This window comes from Carettochelys insculpta, chromosome 18, assembly GCF_033958435.1.
Source record: "Carettochelys insculpta isolate YL-2023 chromosome 18, ASM3395843v1, whole genome shotgun sequence".
NCBI classification, from domain to species: domain Eukaryota; kingdom Metazoa; phylum Chordata; order Testudines; family Carettochelyidae; genus Carettochelys; species Carettochelys insculpta.
Genome location: NC_134154.1, coordinates 11,488,593 through 11,507,790, shown reverse-complemented (window position 1 = coordinate 11,507,790; position 19,198 = coordinate 11,488,593). Strand labels below are relative to the sequence as shown.

The 19,198-nt window shown below is 46.2% G+C and overlaps 1 protein-coding gene across 6 annotated transcripts in view; it reads left to right on the top strand.

Annotated features, from left to right (window-relative positions):
* Window positions 1-19,198, top strand: part of PPIL2 (peptidylprolyl isomerase like 2) — a 181,595-nt gene that overhangs the window by 29,710 nt on the left and 132,687 nt on the right. For all 6 annotated transcript variants that reach the window (XM_075012264.1, XM_075012262.1, XM_075012263.1 and 3 more), the window contains exons 6-7: window positions 5,878-5,929; window positions 18,660-18,751. In XM_075012264.1, the coding sequence (XP_074868365.1) occupies window positions 5,878-5,929; window positions 18,660-18,751 (144 nt within the window). The remainder of the gene's footprint in view (window positions 1-5,877; window positions 5,930-18,659; window positions 18,752-19,198) is intronic.

Below are 19,198 nucleotides of genomic sequence, written 5' to 3'. Positions count from 1 at the left end.
TCTTGGCAAGCTAACAGCACTTCTGGTCAACTGCCACAAGATGGGCTGACTCCCTCAGTATGCCATAAATAATGCCTTAGAGCATCTATAATTAGCAAGGATGCTAAGACTCCTGGGATATTCCCCCAGAACCAACCATGCCTGACTTTCATCTGTGGTGCACCGTGGATGTGGATATGTCAGCACAGGTCTGAGGTATTGCAATGCATTGTGGACTCCCAAACTCAAGCTTTGAAAGAACAGATTTCCATGCACGGGTAACCATGACCTGGGTTAATTGTGCATTGTAAACATACCCTGGAACTTCCTACACGTACACACAAATATTATAGGCAAGGCTGGTAGCACTGCATATTAAGATTTCCCAGCACTTCCCATTAGAAGATCTTTTTTACAGTTGCTTATAATTTTTCCACACTAGTCATTTGGGTTGAAATTTTCCCTGCCAAGTATTTGCCTCAAGCTGAATTTTATTTTGTGGAGACTTCAGCCAAACTGGGCTCACCCTTTCCAAGAAATGAGAGAAAATGTTGTTTTTCCTCTGTTTATTTAAAAAAAAAAATCTGGTGAGTGTTTCTTTGGTCAGTTTACTGCCTGCCCCTAGGCTTTGTAGCAGGGTCTTAAAATTTGCCAGAAGGTGGCCTTTGTGTCAAGGATATGCCTTTTGCCTTCCTAGTGAAAGCCATCCAAAGTTGGCCAAGTTGTAACATTTACAAAATTGCAGTTTGAACATTCTCCATAGAGACTCCATTGATTTTTTTGGTGATGAATTTCCTAAAGATTCTGCTCGTGCTTCATGAGAGCAGAGCAGAACCCAGACTTTCTCTGGAATTACAGGTCTGAGCTCCTGTAGGTTGTAACAAGTGGTAGCGCATCAACTGAGAGCAAGGGGGACACTCTCTTATGCGTTTACTGCTTACCCTTCTGGTCCCAGGCAGAGTGGAGGAGGAAGCTGCCTGATTTGAATGCAGAGGGGACTACTGGCCCTGTGGTTAGAACAGGTTAGGTCAAAGATCATGGGGGCAGTTTCTGGAACTAAAGGCTGTTGGGGGAGATATTGGGGAAACTGAGACAGGGAGTTGGTGTGTGAGGAGCCTGGGGCTGGTTGGGCAAGGAAACTGGGAGCAGAGGGGCGATAGGAGTGGGGAGACAAGGAGCCAGGAGGTACAGTGGGAAACTGCAATCAGATAAGGAAGCCTTTAGGGAGGAGACCTGAGCTGAGAACCTGTGAATAAGCAAGTTTAATTCTGGCATTTTCTATCTCAACTGGCTGGTCGATTTGTAGCAATATTCTTTTTATACAGTTCTTGTGTGGGCAATGCATAAGCTGAACGTGAATCGGCCTCCTCTTGATTCTGAGGTTTCTTCATAATGTAGCACAGCCTGATCAGTTCACACGTTCAAGTCAGTCACGTGTTTTTTGTCTTCGTATTATAGATGGAGACATTACCTGTAAAAGTTATCGGTAGGAAGGTGTTGTCCCATATTATTTTTGCAGGCTGACAATAGGCCTTGCAACTTGAGCAACCTTTATAAAGAAATAAATTACTTGCTTTCATCCAAAAGATGTGACCTGTGACACTATACCATCTCCTGGGATACTGGATAGGAGCCTCAGGCCATGACAGTACTTGTAATATATCTCTGAACTAATCAAATAATGGGCTAATACTTTTGCTGGTGCTGATTGACCTAACAGGAATTAGACAATGCAGAATACTGCAGGAATGCAGTGGAGTACAGGTTGCACCTCCCCCATCTGGCACCCTTGGGTCCTGATCCATCCTGAACAAGGGAATTTGTCAGATGAAGGGAGTTCCCCTGCCTGTGCCCCCACCCCACCCCTTCCAGCTCTAGCAGCCCCCTTACTGCTGCCAGCCCTGACCCTGCCTAGCTGGAGCCCCAGTCGTTGATCCTTCGGAGGCTGGCTCCAACCCTGGCTGGGAAACCAGCAGAAGCCCCAGGTGGCCTGATGGCTCCAGGGACACAAACTCTTGGCCTCCCTTGAACAGGGCCGCCTGCTGCCCACCCTTTTTGTAGCACCCTTTCCCCCAGCTGGGGATCTTGGTTTTGAGAGGTGGAACCTGTACAACAGTTTGGATTGAAAATCGTGGCTAGTGTCTCGCTGTGAGGATTGCCTCTGTTTGAGCTGCAGCTCCTTGCTTTGTTCAAAGATGGCCTGCTCTCCTTTTTAGAGAGCAGAAGAAGACTCTCTCTTTCTAGGTCGTCTTTAAACTGACCTTTACCTGTATTTTTCAGTATTTCAAGAGGTGGTGTCTGTATGAAGGAGTGCATCCTTAAATTTAAAATCTGGACTGTTTTGTTGTGCATACATCCATGGATATGTTTTGTGTTAATTTACATTGTCCGTTCTGGAGTGCCCCTCCATTTCCTCAATAATTTGGTTTACTGGTAAGATACCCTGCTTTAGATTAGACATGCAGTGCCTTGCCCTTGTCATTACTGTGCCTTCCTGCAGATGAAGTCTGTCTCGCCTGAGCATAAGAACCACCATAGTGGACTTGCATCCTCCAATTACTGGACGAGAGGCAACGCTAACAAACTTGCATGTTCATCCCCTCTCACTTTTCTGTTGTTCCTCTTGCTAGTAAAGCAGGCAGATGGCTATCTTTGTGGCAGCTAAATAATGCTGCCACTTGACAAAGCAATTTGAGGCACCCTTGTATAAATAAAAGAGCCCAGCGGTCATAAGAGAATGAGCCAGATGTCATATCTTATACTTTTTCTGATCAAGGAACACAAGTCTAGATTAAACATAAAAAATGTGTTCATGGGGCTTTTTGTATCAGAGAGATAGCTGAGTAGTCTGTATCTTCAAAAACAACAAGAAGTGTTGTGGCACCTTATAGACTAAAAGATATTTTGGAGCATAAGCTTTTGTGGGCAAAGACCTGCTTCATCAGATGCATGATTGGGGGTGGGGGCTCCAGAGGAGAGTTTAAAGAGGGAGTCTTAGTCAAGGGGAGAGCCAGAGTTGACAAGGTCTGTTCAGTCATGGAGGATGTGGCCAATTTATAAGCAGTTAATGTGGAATTGTGAACATCAAGGGTGTGTCTACTCTAGGAACTAACTTTGAAGTTAACTTCAAGTTAGGCACTACTTCAAAGTAGCCACCAGAGAGTCTACATCCATTTTTCCCATACTTTGAAGTTAACTAGAGAGCCCAAAATCATGGCTCGGGTCTCAGTGTGCGGGCTGCCTCTGAGCTGCAGCTCCTGGCTTTGTTCAGAGATGGCCTGCTCTCCTTTTTAGAGAGCAGAAGAAGACTAACTCTTTCTAGGTCTTCTTTAAACTGACCTTATTTCAAAGTTAACTAAGTAGGGAGCCCAACTTCAAAGTCCTTACTGCATTCCCGGGAATGGAGTAATGCCCTACTTCAAAGTAGGGGGTGTGTGTGTAGACTCTCAACTTCGAAGTTGTACTTTGAAGTAAACAACTTTGAAGTTCTTTTTGTAGTGTAGAGACAGCTCAAGAGAGGAGAAATCAAGTCAGTTCAGTCAGGGAAGATGTGGCCCATTATCAGTAGCTAATGTGGAGGTGTGAATATCAAGAGCAGAGAAACTGCTTTTGTAATGGACCAACCACTCCCAGTCTCTGTTCAATCTTTGGTTGATCGTGTCCAATTTGCAAATGAATTGCAGCTATGCAGGTTCTATGCACTATCACAATTGAGCCAATGTCTCTCCCTCCCTCCACAAAATGTATGGAGACCGACAAAGAGTAAGGAGCAGAGACCTGTCTTAGGGATACAAGGAGGAGTACAGCTCCCTGCCTCCTTTATTTATTGCATTTGCTGGTTGTTTGTCTGAAAAGAGAGAAATCATCATCATCATCCATAACTGTGGGCTCAGCTCTCGTTGGTGTCTGATGCCTCTCTCACTATTTCCTTCCATCTTTCCCTGTCCAGTGGGGAGTGGCTTAGTTTCTGTAGACTAGTTCCACACCAATCTACTGTATCCATTCTCTGTGAGGTCTGCCTGTCCTATTCAAACCGTCCATGATGACGAATACCAGGATCTTGATTTTTTGTTCGTCATTCATTCTGCAAATATGCCAAAATAGTTGTAGCTTCCATTTTATAACCTTCTGCAGGAAGTTCTCTTTCAGCTGCATCTTTCTCTAGAATTCCTCATTGGTGACCTTCTGCATCCATCCTATTCTCAGAATCCTTCTATAACAACTCCTTTAGGATGCCAATATTCTTCTTTTTGAATCTTTCATTATCACCCATATCTCACATCTGTACAACATGCTGCTTAGTACACACATTTTCAAGATGCTCAGCTTTGTTCTTAAGTTAATCGCTTTGCTTTTCCACAACCTATCTGTCGCCTTCAACCTCAGTCTTGCTTTCACTATTCTAGTCACTATTTCTTCCTTACAGTCTAGATCATATGTTATGTTCCTCCCCAGGTATGTGAACTTCTCTACATTTTCTAGTTCAATACCATCAACACTGATCTTCCTTCATATTTCCTTATCTCCAAATACCATTGTTTTGTATCTTTTATAAGGCCTTTGTAGGAGCTTCTTTCAGGAAAAGTGGCACTGACTTATTTTTTTCAGGCAGCCTGTATATTCCTTTGTCTAGGCTTGATTATTATTTCCAAGCTTAAACACCTGTGGTTCACCATGATGTTTTTATTTTGGTAGGAATGATGCTCAGTGGGTTCTGGGAGGAGGCACTTTTAGTTTGAATTGCATTACCAATAGCCATTCTTACCTAAATTCATAGGTTGAAAGGGCCTGATCCTACAGGGTGTCCTCAGCCCATTGAAGCCAGTGGAAATTCAGGGTGCTCTGCGCCTGAAAGAGGAGGGCCCTCAGGTAAAGGTTTGGGCACTAAGGTATAATGTACTGGAGGGTTCCTACGCCTATGTAGAGCCCAGCTGATTTCAGTAGGACTGTGCTCTAAACTGGCTGCACGATCAAATTGCATGATCAGGGCATGAGAGACTCCAGGAGGGAATTTGGCTTTGGAAGGGGAATCAAGCCCATGGCAAGGGGTTGGAGTGTGGGAGGAGACTGGGTGTGCAGGGTCCCAGTGGCATTTACCTTACCTGCCAGGAAGTGGCTGACAGGTCTCTGTGGGCCTTAGGCCCTTGGTGTGGGTAACCAGGAAGGTTATGCACACAGCCCTTATTCCTACAAGTGCTGGTCCCACAGCTCCCAGCCACCAGGCAATAAATAATAAATGTGATTTAATCTACTAGGCCAATTTAGTCTTCCCCTTAACTCTACTTCTCTACCATAAAATACATGGAACTCTTGCTTTAATATCGGCTGCATTAAAAATGCTTAAAACCAAAAAATTTATATTTCTCAAGAGTACATTCCACTGTTCTTTAATACTTTTGATGTTTTGTTAGTTAGTATGTGGGCTGCATAGTCTGTTAAGGCAAAATATAAACAATAGTTATTTTGTCAAGTAAATAATAAATGTAATAGCAAATTTTGCTTCATGACCTCCAGCAGATGTCTCTTTCAATCAATGCAACCTTCAATATAATGTATTTGCAAGTTATTGCCTCTCATCTTTTCATTCTAACCTTTTTAATTTGTGCAGAGGCAAAATATAAATTAATCTGTGTAATCTCAGGGTTATTACATTTGGGTTGGAACAATACTGTACCAAGCAACAATATTGTAACATTTCTCCACATTCTTGAGTTTATTAAGTATGGTTTTGCAGGTTGGCGTTACCCTTATTCGTTCCCAGAGTTACTATGATTAAATAGCAGGTGTTTATTCAGTGTAATTATAAAGTGCTTCTGTAATACTATAATACTGTACTCTTATTTCTCAGGTTAGTGTTAGCAGTGATTAATTTTTCCATATTTTTATTTTATTCCTTAGAAACTAGATGCCAAATCTCTTATCAAACTAAACTTCGCTAAAAACAATGAAGGTGAGTTGGTGCGTCCTCTAAATTTTTCAACACTTTTTGAAAACTAAGATTCTCTTACAAGTGTATGTTCATATACTAAAGTAGCTTGTTTTACCTTCCATGCAACAATTTTATTTTTGACTTCTGCCACTAATTGTTGGAATGTGCCATCCCTACATTGAGTAGTTTCTATTTCTACAAGTAATCCCATTTCAATTTCTGACGGCTCACCAAGTAAGATACTCCTTGGTGAGAGTGTGAGTTTTCAGAAAGGTGAAATTACCTGATGTATTATCTTTAGCCGCTACATCTAAATGCTGTAACCTATTTGCTACAATAATCAGAACCTATACCAGAACCCTTCACTCTGGCTTCCTTTAGTATCCTGAGATAATGTACAACAGAATATTCAAAAAATAGTCTTCATCTTGTGGTGTTTATGTCTCAGAAGAATTAGAAGCACATTAACCTGGAGAAGATGTTAATTTTCCCATGCTAGTTATTCCCCAGTTTCCTAATCAATTCAGTGGAATCGTGTCTGACTTTTAAAAGACCAAATGAAAGTGAGATACTCTTTTCTTTGTGGAAAAGAGACTGTCATACAAAAGCTGTTGTGGCTTGGTCTTAGACTATGAGGGGCAGAGCAATCTAGGTTATACAACTTCAGCTATGTGAATAATGTAGCTTGAGTTGATGTACTTAGATCAACTTACCGCAGTGTCTTCACTGCACTGTGGTGTTGGTGGAGATTCCCCTTGACTTCCCTTATGCTTCTTGGGGAGATAGGCTGCACACATCGACAGGTGAACACTTTCCCCTTAATTTAGTATGTCTTCACCAGACCTGGTAAATTGACTCTTGCTGCATGGATTGCAGCAGTGCTGATCTCCCTGTAAAGCCATGGAGCGTTGTCACTCAGCAGACTTCACGGATTATCTTTATCAGTTCTCCATTATTTGAACTTCCTTGGAAGACACTGCTCAAACTGGTGGCAAAATACTCAATAAATCATTTGACGACTCTAGATAATTGTTTTCTGAGGTTCTTTATTTGTAGCATCATCTGAATAATCTGTTAGAGATGAGCCTGTGGTTATGCTTCTGCTGGTTTAAAGCTACAACATCAGTCCAGGACTACCAGTAATATAATGGAGAAAATTATAGATGGATTTATAGTAGTTTGAATGGTCTGTGTTCAAATAACTTGACAGCCATTAATTTATGAAACCTCTGTGAAGCAGATAATTATCATAATATGTTTTATGAGGAGAAAATATAGACAGCAGGAATTCTAGGGGTTAGAGGTGGGATTGGAATTTAGAAGATTCTAAGCTCCTTTTTCCTTTACTAACCCCCCAGACCACACAGTCTGTCATCAGAGTCCTATGATTGGTACCAGATTTTTTTGAATTCTGCATTCAAATGACATCTTAATACCTTTAAATCATTGTTTTCAAAAAACAACAAGCAGTTTTAGGGTACATAACTTCTTATAGCTCCAGCTCAGCATTTTTTGAAAATCAGGCATCTTACGGTGATCTTAAGTTGAATACCCTGAAAAGGGCAGTCGCGTTTAGAAATCAGAGGCAGTGTATTTTCAGCTCACAGTTCAACTATACAGTTACCATTAATTTGAGTGAATTGTAACAGAGAGGGAGCAGTGCTCGTCTATATACTATCAAAACAAAAAAGCAGTCAAGTAGCACTTTGAAGACTAACAAAATAATTTATCAGGTGATGAGCTTTCATGGGACAGACCCACTTCTTCAGACCTTAGGCCAACCAGAACAGACTCAATATTTAAGGCACAGAGAACCAAAAACAGTAATCAAGGTTGACAAATCAGAAAAAAATTATCAAGGTGAACAAATCAGAGAGCAGAGGGTGGGGGAGTGGGGAAATTCAAGAATTAAATTAAGCCAAGTATGCAAAAGAGCCCCTATAATGTCCCAGAAAATTTGCATCCCGGTTCAAAGCACATGTTAATGTGTCAAATTTGAATTCGAAAGAGAGTACAGCAGTTTCTCTTTCCAAAGTAGACTGAAAATTCTTCTTCAATAAGATGCAAACTTTTAAGTCATTAATAGAATGGCCCACTTCATTAAAATGTAGACTAACTGCTTTGTGGATCAGGAGTTTTGATGTCCTTTTTGTGCCCATTAGCTCTTTGTCTGAGAGAGTTTGAAGTCTGTCCAATATACAAAGCATCTGGGCATTGTTAGCACACGATGGCATATATGATGTTAGTTGAGGAACATGAGAATGTGCCTGTGATTCTGTGAATAACCTGGTTAGGTCCAGTGATGATGTCGCCAGAATAGAGATGTGGACAAAGCTGGCAGCGGGCTTTGTTGCAAGGAAAAGTCCCAGGACTGGTATTCCTGTGGTATAGACTGTGGCTATTGGTTAGAATGCTCATAAGGTTGGGAGGTTGTCTGTAGGAGAGAACAGGCCTGTCACCTACGGCCTTCTGGAGAGTGGCATCCTGATTAAGTATAGGTTCTTCTTCGAGTGTCCCCGTGGGTGCTCCACATTAGGTGTCGGGCTCGCCCGGCGCCGCAGATCGGATCTTCCAAGCAGTTTCTGCTGGACTGCGCATGCGCTGGTGCGCGCCGCTCCCTTGCACGCTCCTGGCCACGTGCGCGATCCGGTCCCCGCCAGTTCCTCTTAACTGCCGTCGGCTGCAGACGGAATCCGACTAGGCTACGGCCAAGTTAGCGTATTCAATGGTTTTAATTGCTTTTCTTTAAAGTTTTCAAGCTCTTAGTCTATTGTTCAGTTAGCCAGTTGTTATTTTCAAAAAAAAAACAACAAGAAACAACAAGCGGGACGGCATTCAGTCCAGTCCTAGTAACAAGCGGAGCACCGGAGGCCAGGAGCCTAGGGCCATTAGCCGTCCTGCCGCAGCAGGCTATCGGAAAGGGGGAAAACAGCACAGAGAAGGTGCTAAGTACCCCATTAACAACTAAAAGACTCACCAACAATGTCCTCTTCAGGATTCAAGAAATGTGAGTCTTGCTGAGAGGCAATGCCAGCGTCTGATGGGCACAGTCACTGCATAAGGTGCCTTGGGGAGTCCCATGTCACGCAGAAATGCTCCTTCTGTGCAAAATTAACAGCCAGAGCAAGGAAGGACAGGGAGATGCGGCTTAAAATGCTGCTCTTCGACAAGGCCCTCCAGCCAGACATGCCGGAGCGGCCGCAGCAGGAGGGAACCTCCGGGGCCCGTAAAAGGAAAGCCGCCTCCCTCACCCCATCAGCGCAAAAACGAAGGAAAGCCTCCCCAGCCCGATCCCTGCCAGCAGCAACAGCGAGCGGGAAGGGAGGAGCGCACAGCCCCCAGCCGCAGCAACAGCTGATCGGCGGCAGCATGGAGAGCCACGTGGAGACGGCTCAGCCTCCAATAATCAAACAGCTGACCCGCACCGCAGGCAGGGCGGCGGCTAAACAAGCGCCGGTACCGGCGGCACCGCAGGCAGCGGCACCGACCCCCGGGGAACCGGCGGTGCAGAGCGCGCAGGCACGCAGCCTGCAGGCACCGGAGGACACCGCCCATAAGCGTGCTGAGCGTGGCGCGGAAGGGGCCGAGATCCCCTGCACGTCAGGGGGCGGAGCTACCCCCTCAAGGGAGGAGGAAGGCTGCACACAAAACAAGGCACCGCAGCCCCTCTCCAGACAGGGCTGCAGAGTTGCTTTCTCTCAGCCCTCCGCTCATGCTGCAGACTCCAACTAGAAGTCAGGGGTCCCCCCTAGCCTACCCGGAGCCCCCGTCTCCATTTTTACAACCAGCCTCGCCCTGGCTGGGACCACCTTAACCCCTCCTGGGGTTTGAGCCGCTGGAGTACTATCACAAATCACTCTCTCCAGTGTCCCAGGTCTCTCGACGATCTCGCTCCCCCAGACGCAGAGGGTATGCACCAAGGGAGTGGTCCAGGTCACCTTCCCAAGAACAGTGCCCATGTTGCCATGGTCGCCCCTATCACGTGGGGCATAGACACCACCGGCAGTCTACCAGGGAAAGATCCCCACAGATGGTCCCGTATCCCCGAGGGCAATCGCGAACGGGGACAGACTCAAGTATCTCAGGGGGAACTGGTTATGTAACCCCGAGAGTTTCCCTTGCAAGCTTCCAGTGAGCGGATATACAATCACCAACAGGAACCGGAAGGGTCCAGAGAGGCATATCCTAGTGGTTCCTCGCTCTCCTCCCCGGACGAGGCTACGGCCCCGGGGGACGTCCATCCTCCGGACGATCTCAAACAGTTTCAAGAGCTGTTTAAGAGGGTGGCCTTCACGCAAGGTATCCAGACAGCAGAGGTGCAAGAGAAACACCATAAGCTCCTCAAAAATCTGAGACCTCCAGCCTCCTCCAAAATAGCAATACCGCTTGATGAAGCAATCTTGGAGTCCGCCACTATGATATGGCAGACCCCTGCGACTATTCCGCCTGTCCACAAGAGAGCGGATAAGAAATACTTCATGCCGGCGAAGGGCATGGAGTTCTTGTTCAGCCACCCACAACCAAATTCCTTGGTGGTGGAGTCGTCGCAACAAAGATCAAAGACATCTCAATTCAAGACGGGGAACAGACAAAGATGCCAAGAAGCTAGAGCTGTTCGGCAGAAAGGTCTGCTCCTCCTCCACTCTACTGATGCGAATGGCAAATTACGCAGCGCATTTAGCCAACCATAATTTCGACAACTACACTAGGTTAACCTCCCTCATGGACTCGCTTCCAGAGGAGAAGAAACCGGTGCTCAAGGCCATCGTGCAAGAAGGCTACGCGGCCTCGAGGACAGGAGTTCAGATCGCCCTGGATGTTGCGGACACAGCAGCATGCTCCACAGCTACGGCAGTGGTGATGCGAAGGGAGTCCTGGCTCCAGACTTTGGGTATACCGAGGGATCTGCAGGCAAAGATAGTCGATCTTCCCTTCGACTCGCAGAAGCTGTTTGCTGAATCAACTGACTCGGTCCTTCATTCCAGTAAAGACTCAAGAGCCACACTTAGGACCCTGGGGATTTACACCCCTCCATACAGAAAGAAGTAGTACTACCCTCAACAAAGACGGTACCAGTACCAGCAACAGCGTCCCCAGTACCACAGGGGTTACGAGCAAGGGCGACATCAACAGCACCAGCAGTACAGAACTCCCAGGCGACGTTCCCAACCGAGCCATGCGTCCTCGGGGCAGGGCCAAAGGCCACAAGTTTGACACACAGATCCAGGGCTGCGCCATCACTACCGTCGCACAAGGTCATCCTAAGCGGTTATTCCACCATCGCCTCCGACCATTCTACGACCAGTGGCAAAGAATCACCACAGACAAATGGGTGCTGGAGATCATAGCCACAGGGTACGCCATCCCCTTCCAGTCGCTCCCACCGCCACGACCTCCACCCAAGCCCCACCTCCAGGAGGCCTCCCACGTAGAGAGGCTCAAGCAGGAGGTAGACCATCTCATGCTCATAGAGGCAGGGGAAAGGTGCTGGAGCAACTGCAAGGGAGAGGGTTCTACTCAAGGTATTCCTCACGGAGAAGAAGACAGGAGGCTGGAGGCCCATCTTAGATCTTCGAGGCCTCAACCGGTACCTGTGCAAGCAACGCTTTCGGATGATCACAATTGCCTCCATCCTTACGGCACTGGACGATGGAGATTGGTTTGCAGCCCTCGACTTACAAGACGCGTATTTTCACATAACTATCCATCCGGCTCACCGACGATTCCTCCGGTTCATGGTAGGCAAAGAACATTTTCAATACAAGGTCCTACCGTTTGGCCTCTCCTCGGCCCCCAGAGTCTTTACCAAGACCTTGGCAGTGGTGTCAGCCTACCTGCACAGACAGGGGGTATTTATATTCCCGTATCTGGACGACTGCCTTCTCAAAGGGGCCTCGAAGGAGGAGGTACTACGCATGATACGCATCACAGCAGGCACGTTCTCTTCACTCGGCCTGGTTATCAATCTGGCAAAATCAAAGATAGACCCCACACAGGACATAGAGTTCATAGGGGCACGCATAAATTCTATTACAGCGAGAGTGTATCTACCAGAGACTCGCTTTTGGGCCATCGGCTCCCTCGTGCAAGTCATCACTGTCAGCCCTATGGTGCCGGTCCTGTCGTGCTTACAGCTGCTGGGTCACATGGCAGCAGTGAAGTTCGTAGTACAGAACGCCAGGTTACACATGTGCAGCATGCAGCACTGGCTGGCAAGCGTATACAAACCGGCAGCACACACCGTTCACAGGGTGGTGTCGCCCACAACAGAGGTGCGCAAATCCCTGCAATGGTGGGTAAACCCCAAGAACTTGCTAACAGGGGTACCCTTCCACCAACCACAAATATCGGTTTTTCTTGCTACAGATGCCTCCCTCATAGGGTGGGGAGCACACATGGGCGAAGAGGTGACGCAAGGGCCGTGGTCCTCCACGGAGCAGTCACTGCACATAAATATACTGGAGCTCAGAGCAGTGTTCAACGCCTGCAGACACTTTCAAGACCATATACAAGGCAAAGTCGTCGGATCAGTACAGACAATACCTCCACCATGTTTTATATAAATTGGCAAGGAAGAGCTCGGTCCCGTGCCTTATGTGCGGAAGCAGTCCGGTTGTGGAACTGGTGCTTCGCCAACAATATAACCTTGAAAGCCTCGTACTTACCAGGCTCTCACAATGTGAAGGCAGACCAGCTGAGCAGGCATTTCGCACTCACGCACGAGTGGCAGATCCGTCCCGATCTGCTACGACCCATTTTTCACGCATGGGGTTTTCCCCAGATAGACCTGTTTGCCACTCAACACAACAAGAAGTGCCCACGATTCTGCTCCAGGGCAGGACTGGGACGGGGGTCCCTGGAGGACGCATTCGCGATCTCGTGGAGGGGCCCCCTGCTTTACACTTTTCCTCCCACAGTGCTGATCCACAAAGTCTTGCAGAAAGCCAGGAGGGACGGAGCCTGAATGATCCTGATAGTCCCAACGTGGGATCGACAGCAATGGTTCCCCCTACTCCTGCGCATGTCAGACCGTCCACCGATGCCCCTTCCAGTGGCGCCGGATCTGCTCACGCAAGCCCAGGGGTCCATAGTGCATCCGCACCCCCAAGGCCTGCGACTACAAGCGTGGTTAATCCATGGCTCAGCTCCCTAGAGAGCACATTTACGGAGGAAATGCAACAAGTCCTAGAAAGTAGCAGGAGGCCTTCCACCAGGAAGACCTACAAGCAGAAATGGACTCGCTTCACGGCATGGTGTTCTACCAAACAGCTAGCCCCCCTTTCGGTGCCTATACCTGTAATATTAGAGCATCTACTGGACCTCAAGAGAGGAGGACTCTCACTATCCTCGTTAAAGGTCCACCTTGCCGCCATTTCGGCGTTCAGACACGAGGAGGAAGGGCACACAGTGTTCGCCCATCCCATGGTTACCAGGTTCCTCAAAGGGTTGGTAAACCTATACCCTCCTCGGAAGCCGCTTCCACCTTCGTGGAACTTGGACCTGGTGCTTAATGCGCTAACGGGACCACCGTTCAAGCCTTTGGCCACGGTTTCCCTCCGCCTCCTTACGATAAAGACGACCTTTCTTCTAGCAATCACGTCAGCTCGCAGGGTGAGCGAGCTTGCGGCAGTTATGGCAACGCCACCCTGCACTGTTTTTTCCAAGGAGGCGGTAACCATACGACTTCATCCAGCCTTTGTTCCTAAAGTTTCTTCTGAGTTTCATATTAACGAACCTATTGTTTTACCCTCGTTTTATCCAAAGCCTCATAACTCTAACAAAGAGGTGTGCCTACACCTCCTGGACGTGAGGAGGGCGCTAGCCTTCTATATAGACAGGACCAAGTCCTTCCGGAAAACGGATAGACTCCTAGTCTCTCTCGCTCCCAAATCGAAAGGAGAAGGTCTCTCTTCGCAGAGAATCTCGAAGCACATCGTATCCTGTATAAAAATGTGCTACGAACTCAAAAAGACTCCTTTACTGGCCACGCCCAGGGCTCATTCCACTAGGGTGGTGGCGGCATCAACAGCCTTTTTCAAGGGCGTTGCGCTAAAAGACATTTGCAGAGCGGCGACCTGGTCATCCTATGACACCTTCGCCAAACATTACGCGCTTCACAGGGTATTCCAAGAGGATACCCGTCTCTCGACAGCAGTCCTCTCGGGGACAAGCTGCACATAATCCGATTACCCACCTCCTATCTTGGGTTACTTCTGGGTAGTCACCTATTGTGGAGCACCCACGGGGACACTCGAAGAAGAAAGAAAGGTTACTCACTGTAGTAACGGTGGTTCTTCGAGATGTGTCCCCTTGGGTGCTCCACTACCCGCCCATCCTCCCCGCTTCGGATCTCTGTTAGTGTTTTTCAGGAGCATCCGAGGCGGTTGGTCAAGGAACTGGCGGGGACCGGATCGCGCACGTGGCCAGGAGTGCGCAAGGGAGTGGCGCACACCGGCGCATGCCCGGTCCGGCAGAAACTGCTTGGAAGATCCGATCTGCGGCGCCAGGCGAGCCCGACACCAAATGTGGAGCACCCACAGGGACACATCTCGAAGAACCACCGTTACTATGGTGAGTAACCTTTCTTTGTAGGTCTTTAATAAATTGTTGCAGTGCTTTGAGTTGGGGGCTGTAGGTGATGACCGGTGGTGCTCTGCTCTTGTTTTTTGGGGCCTATCTTGGAGTAGCTGGTCCCTGGGTATTCATCTGGCCCTGTCGATTTGTTTTTTTATTTCTCCTGGTAGATAATTTTAAGTTTATGAATATTTGGTAGAGATCTTGTAGTAAAACAGTACTCAAGGAGGACAAATCAGAAAAAAATGATCAAGGTGAGCAAATGAGAGAGTAGAGGGGTAGAAGGTGGGGGGAAGGTCAAGAATTAGATTAAGCCAAGTATCCAAATGAGCCCCTATAGTGACTCAGAAGATCCCATCCCAGTTAAAACCGTGTGTTAATGTGCTGAATTTGAGTATAAAAGACAGCTCAGCTGTCTCCCTTTCAGTAGTGGTGTGGAAATTTTTCTTCAGTAGTACGCAAATGACTTTAGAGTTTGTGTGTTACTGAAGAAAAATTTTTGCGCCAGTATTGAAAGGGAGACAGCTGAGCTGTCTTTTATATTCAAATTCGGCACCTTGACAGGCGGTTTGAACCGGGTTGGGAATTTTGAGTCACTATAGGGGCTCGTTTGCATACTGGGCTTAATCTAATTCTTGACCTTCCCCCCTCCTCCCCTTCTACCCCTCTACTCTCTCATTTGCTCACCTTGATCATTTTTTTGTGATTTGTCCTCCTTGACTACTGTTTTTGGTTCTCTGTGCCTTAAATATTGAGTCTGTTCTGGTTTGGCTATGATCTGAAGAAGTGGGTCTGTCCCACGAAAGCTCACCTGATAAATTATTTTATTAGTCTTTAAAGTGCTACTTGACTGCTTTTTTGTTTTAATTTGAGTGAGAATTCTTTGTCACAAGTTTGCTGTTTTATGGGATCATAATAGTGACTCTGAAGTAGAAAGGAACCATTTCATCATGAATGCGTTTTTTCTCTACTTGCCACATTTTGCAAAACTATGCTGGGGCTGTAATTTTTTTTTACTTATCTCAGCCCAAAGGTGACTTTTTTTTTTGTTTAAATACTACAAGAACTGCAGGCCGAAACTTGAGTAAAGTAGATAAGAAAAAGAGGGGTATTTTTTAGAAGTGTTCTTGCCATTTTTGCTCTCCCATATTTCAGCAAAATTGCTTTCAAAAAGCCATCCTTGAAATTAATGCATTTCTCCGGGACAAAGTACATGAGACATGTTAGAACAGACTTTGTATCTAAATCTCATTATGAATATTGTAATTTAACCTTTTTTTCAAATGAATTAACTTGTACAGGCAACAGTTAGAACGTTCTCAAGGGTCCAGGCAATATAACAATGTACATCATGCATAAGGAGTGCTGATATAACTGAAAAGGGTTGGAATTTAGGGTTAGGATATTTATCCTTAGAATGAGCGTTGAAGGAGAGCACCCTCTTTAGTAGGTATATGTGTCTGTGTCTGTCTGTCTGTGTCCCTGGCTATGTGAGGTTGTCCACCATTATCACCAAAATTATTTCTATGCTATTTCCCTGCTTAACCAGGAGAAGTCCAGCATGCCGGTAGGTTGTATATTGGAGCCCGGTTAGCTCCACCCTCTGATTTTACCCATGTAAAAGAGGTTGGAGACAGGGACCCAGAATTTAGAAATTACTAGTGATTCTGGGTGCATCAGTGTTTGGGTTTCCAACTTGGGAGACCCTAGAAGGGCTTGATTTTCAGAGAGTGCAGCTTCATATGGTGGCATCCCAAATCACTGGTATCTCCTGAAAAACTTGTGTTAGGGTGGCTATTGACAACTAAATCTTGGTGTTTGCTGGAGGGTGGGCAGTTTTTGGGGTGTTCCATTTAGAGCTGCCAACTTTCTAATAATACAAAACCACCCTGCTCTCCCCGCCCTGCCCCTTCCTAAGATCTCATCTCTATTTTCTATCCCCCTTCCTTCTGTCACTCACTCTCCTCCACCCTCACTCATTGTCGCTGGTCTGGGGCAGGAATTGGGTATGGGAGGGAGGTGTGGGCTCTGGGGTGGGGCTAGGGATGAGGGACTCAGGGTGCAGGAGAGGGTTTTGGGTTGAGGTTTGGAGTGCAGGGAGGGCGTGTGAGCATTCTGACTGGTGATGGAGGCTGTGGGTGGAGCCATGGATGAGAGGTTTGGTGTGCAGTAAGCGGCTTTGGATTAGGCCTTCGAGGCTCAGCATGCAGGAGGGGACTTGAGTTCTAGGATGGGGCTAGGGCTGAGGGGTTTGGTGTGTAGGTCTCTGGGCTGTGGAAGAGGAGAACAAACTCCAGGAGGGAATTTGGCTTTGCGAGGGGAATCAAGCTCATGGCAAGGGGTTGGAAAGTGGGAGGGGACTGGGTGTGCAGGGTCCCAGTGGCATTTATCTTACCTGCCAGGAAGTGGCTGACAGGTCTCTGTGGGCCTTAGGCCCTTGGTGTGGGTAGCCAGGCAGGTTATGTACACAGCCCTTATTCTTACAAGTGCTGCTCCCACAGCTCCCAGCCAGTGGGAGCTGCTGGTGTGGTGCCTGTGGGAATGAGGTTAGTGCAAAGAGACTCATTAGCAGTACCTGAGCCTAGGTGCTGTTTGCAGGAACCCAAAAGTTGTGCATAGGCCTCCCTGTTTTAGCCCTGGACCTCCACAGTGCTGCTGACTGGACTTTTCATGGTGCCAGCTGGGACTATCAGGGTCCCTTTCTCATCAGGTATTGGAGGAAAAAAATGGATGCCTGGCAACTGCATAGTAGTACTTTTTAGACTTTAGAGTGTAAATTTGTAACTAAAATAATGCCACTTCTTTTGAAGGAGGAATACATTTTCATCTTTAAGGCTGTGGTAATGAGGCACTTTGGCCGATGCTAATGAGCTGCTGCCATGAATATGCAGCACCTCCTTAGCATAATAGTAGGCACGTGATTTGAAAGGGAAATCATTTGGTTTGTTTAGTTTGGAAGAGAGAAGACTGAGAGGAGACATGATTGCAGTTTTCCAGTACCTAAAAAGATGCTACGAGGAGGAGAAGGGAGAAAAATTGTTCTTTTTGACCTTGGATAAGAAGCAATAGGCTTAAATTACAGCAAGTGAAGTATAGGTTGGACTTTAGGAAAAATTTCCGTTAGGGTTTTTAAACACTGGAATAAATTGCCTAGGCAATTTGTAGAATCTCCATCACTGGAGATATTTTTGAGAGAGAGTTAGATAAACACCAGGGGTTATCTAGATTGTGCTTGGTCCCGCCATGAGGGCAGGGGACTGGATTTGATGACCTCTCAAGGTTCCTTATAGTTCTAGTGTTCTGTGATTCTGTAATATGTTCCTGAGAAGGATGCTGAAAATGGGGTGTTGGGGGAGGGGTTACTAAGAAGGCCTAGGTCAGGGGTCTCCAACCTGCGGCTCTTTAAGGACTTTAATACTCCTGATTATTTTCGTGTTTCATGTTTCAATAAATGGTGAATGTCTAAAAACCCCAAAACAAACCACTCGTAGGTAAATAGCGAATGATACGTGATTTTGCAACATTGGGTAACTACCCTAGTGTCCTCCAGCGGGAGAGAAGGTTTGGGCGTGAAAGGCTGGAAGACTGGTACAAAAGTGTGAGGACACAGAATATGGAAAAAGTTTGTGAACATTCTGCAATGAACATATATCATATTACAAATTATTGTATGTGCGCTGCTGTTAAAATAGCGGTTACAAAATGTATGGTTTCACTTTATTTATGAAGGACTGTCTCCTATTCACATGCAACGTGGTTCTTGAATTATCAAGTTTTTTATGGAATTGGGGAAAAAATGATGGTTCTTGCTATTTTGCTTGCTGTCCCCGTTATAGGTTCTTATAATGTTTGTATTTTGATACTGAGTAGACACCAGTTCTACTGTGATGCATGCTGTTATGCTGGCTCCTGGACAGTAGACTTCAGACTTATTTTTCTCTCCTGAATTATAATTCCTTTTAGGTATCATTATACAGCTCCCATCCACAAGCACTAGGAAAGCAAATAAGGAATTAAAAGGACCATTAATAGTACACTGAAACATGAAAAACGCATTATTTTTAAATAAAGCATGTAAATATTTTTCACAAAGATCACTAAAGCAGCTGTTCCATTTATCTAAACCACTATAAACACTCATGCAGAGTTTTTTGTTTGTTTTTTTCCCCCTCTCCAGATAAATACCACTGTCCAGTGCTCTTCACTGTCTTCACCAATAACTCCCATATCGTGGCTATCAAGACGACTGGAAATGTATATGCCTATGAGGTAGGCTTTCCATTGCATTTTACTATTACTGTTCTACACTTGCAGCATCTTTCATTCAAGGCTCTCAAAGAGCTTTAAAGAGATGGGTAAGTGTAGCTCGTGTGTTACAGACACAGAAACTAAGGTATATAGAAGCAAAGAGGCTTCCCTAAGGTCATGCAACAAACTAGGATCAGCATGGGGAATTATGCTCTAAAGCACAAAGTCTCCATTAGGATGGAATTGACCCCCAGTGACTACGGCCAGAAAGAGGCCTAAATGTTACTGGCGTCCCATTTAAGTCTTCAAAATAGGGCTGCAATGGAGCAGAGGCCTTTAGTCTTTCCACAGGGATACATTTTGCCGCTTACAGGCAGACCTCATGATTTAAGATGCATATTTATATTTAAAGCCTATCAGTTGAGTAAGTTATGTATAGAGAAAGAGAGAGAGAGTTACACAGGTTGT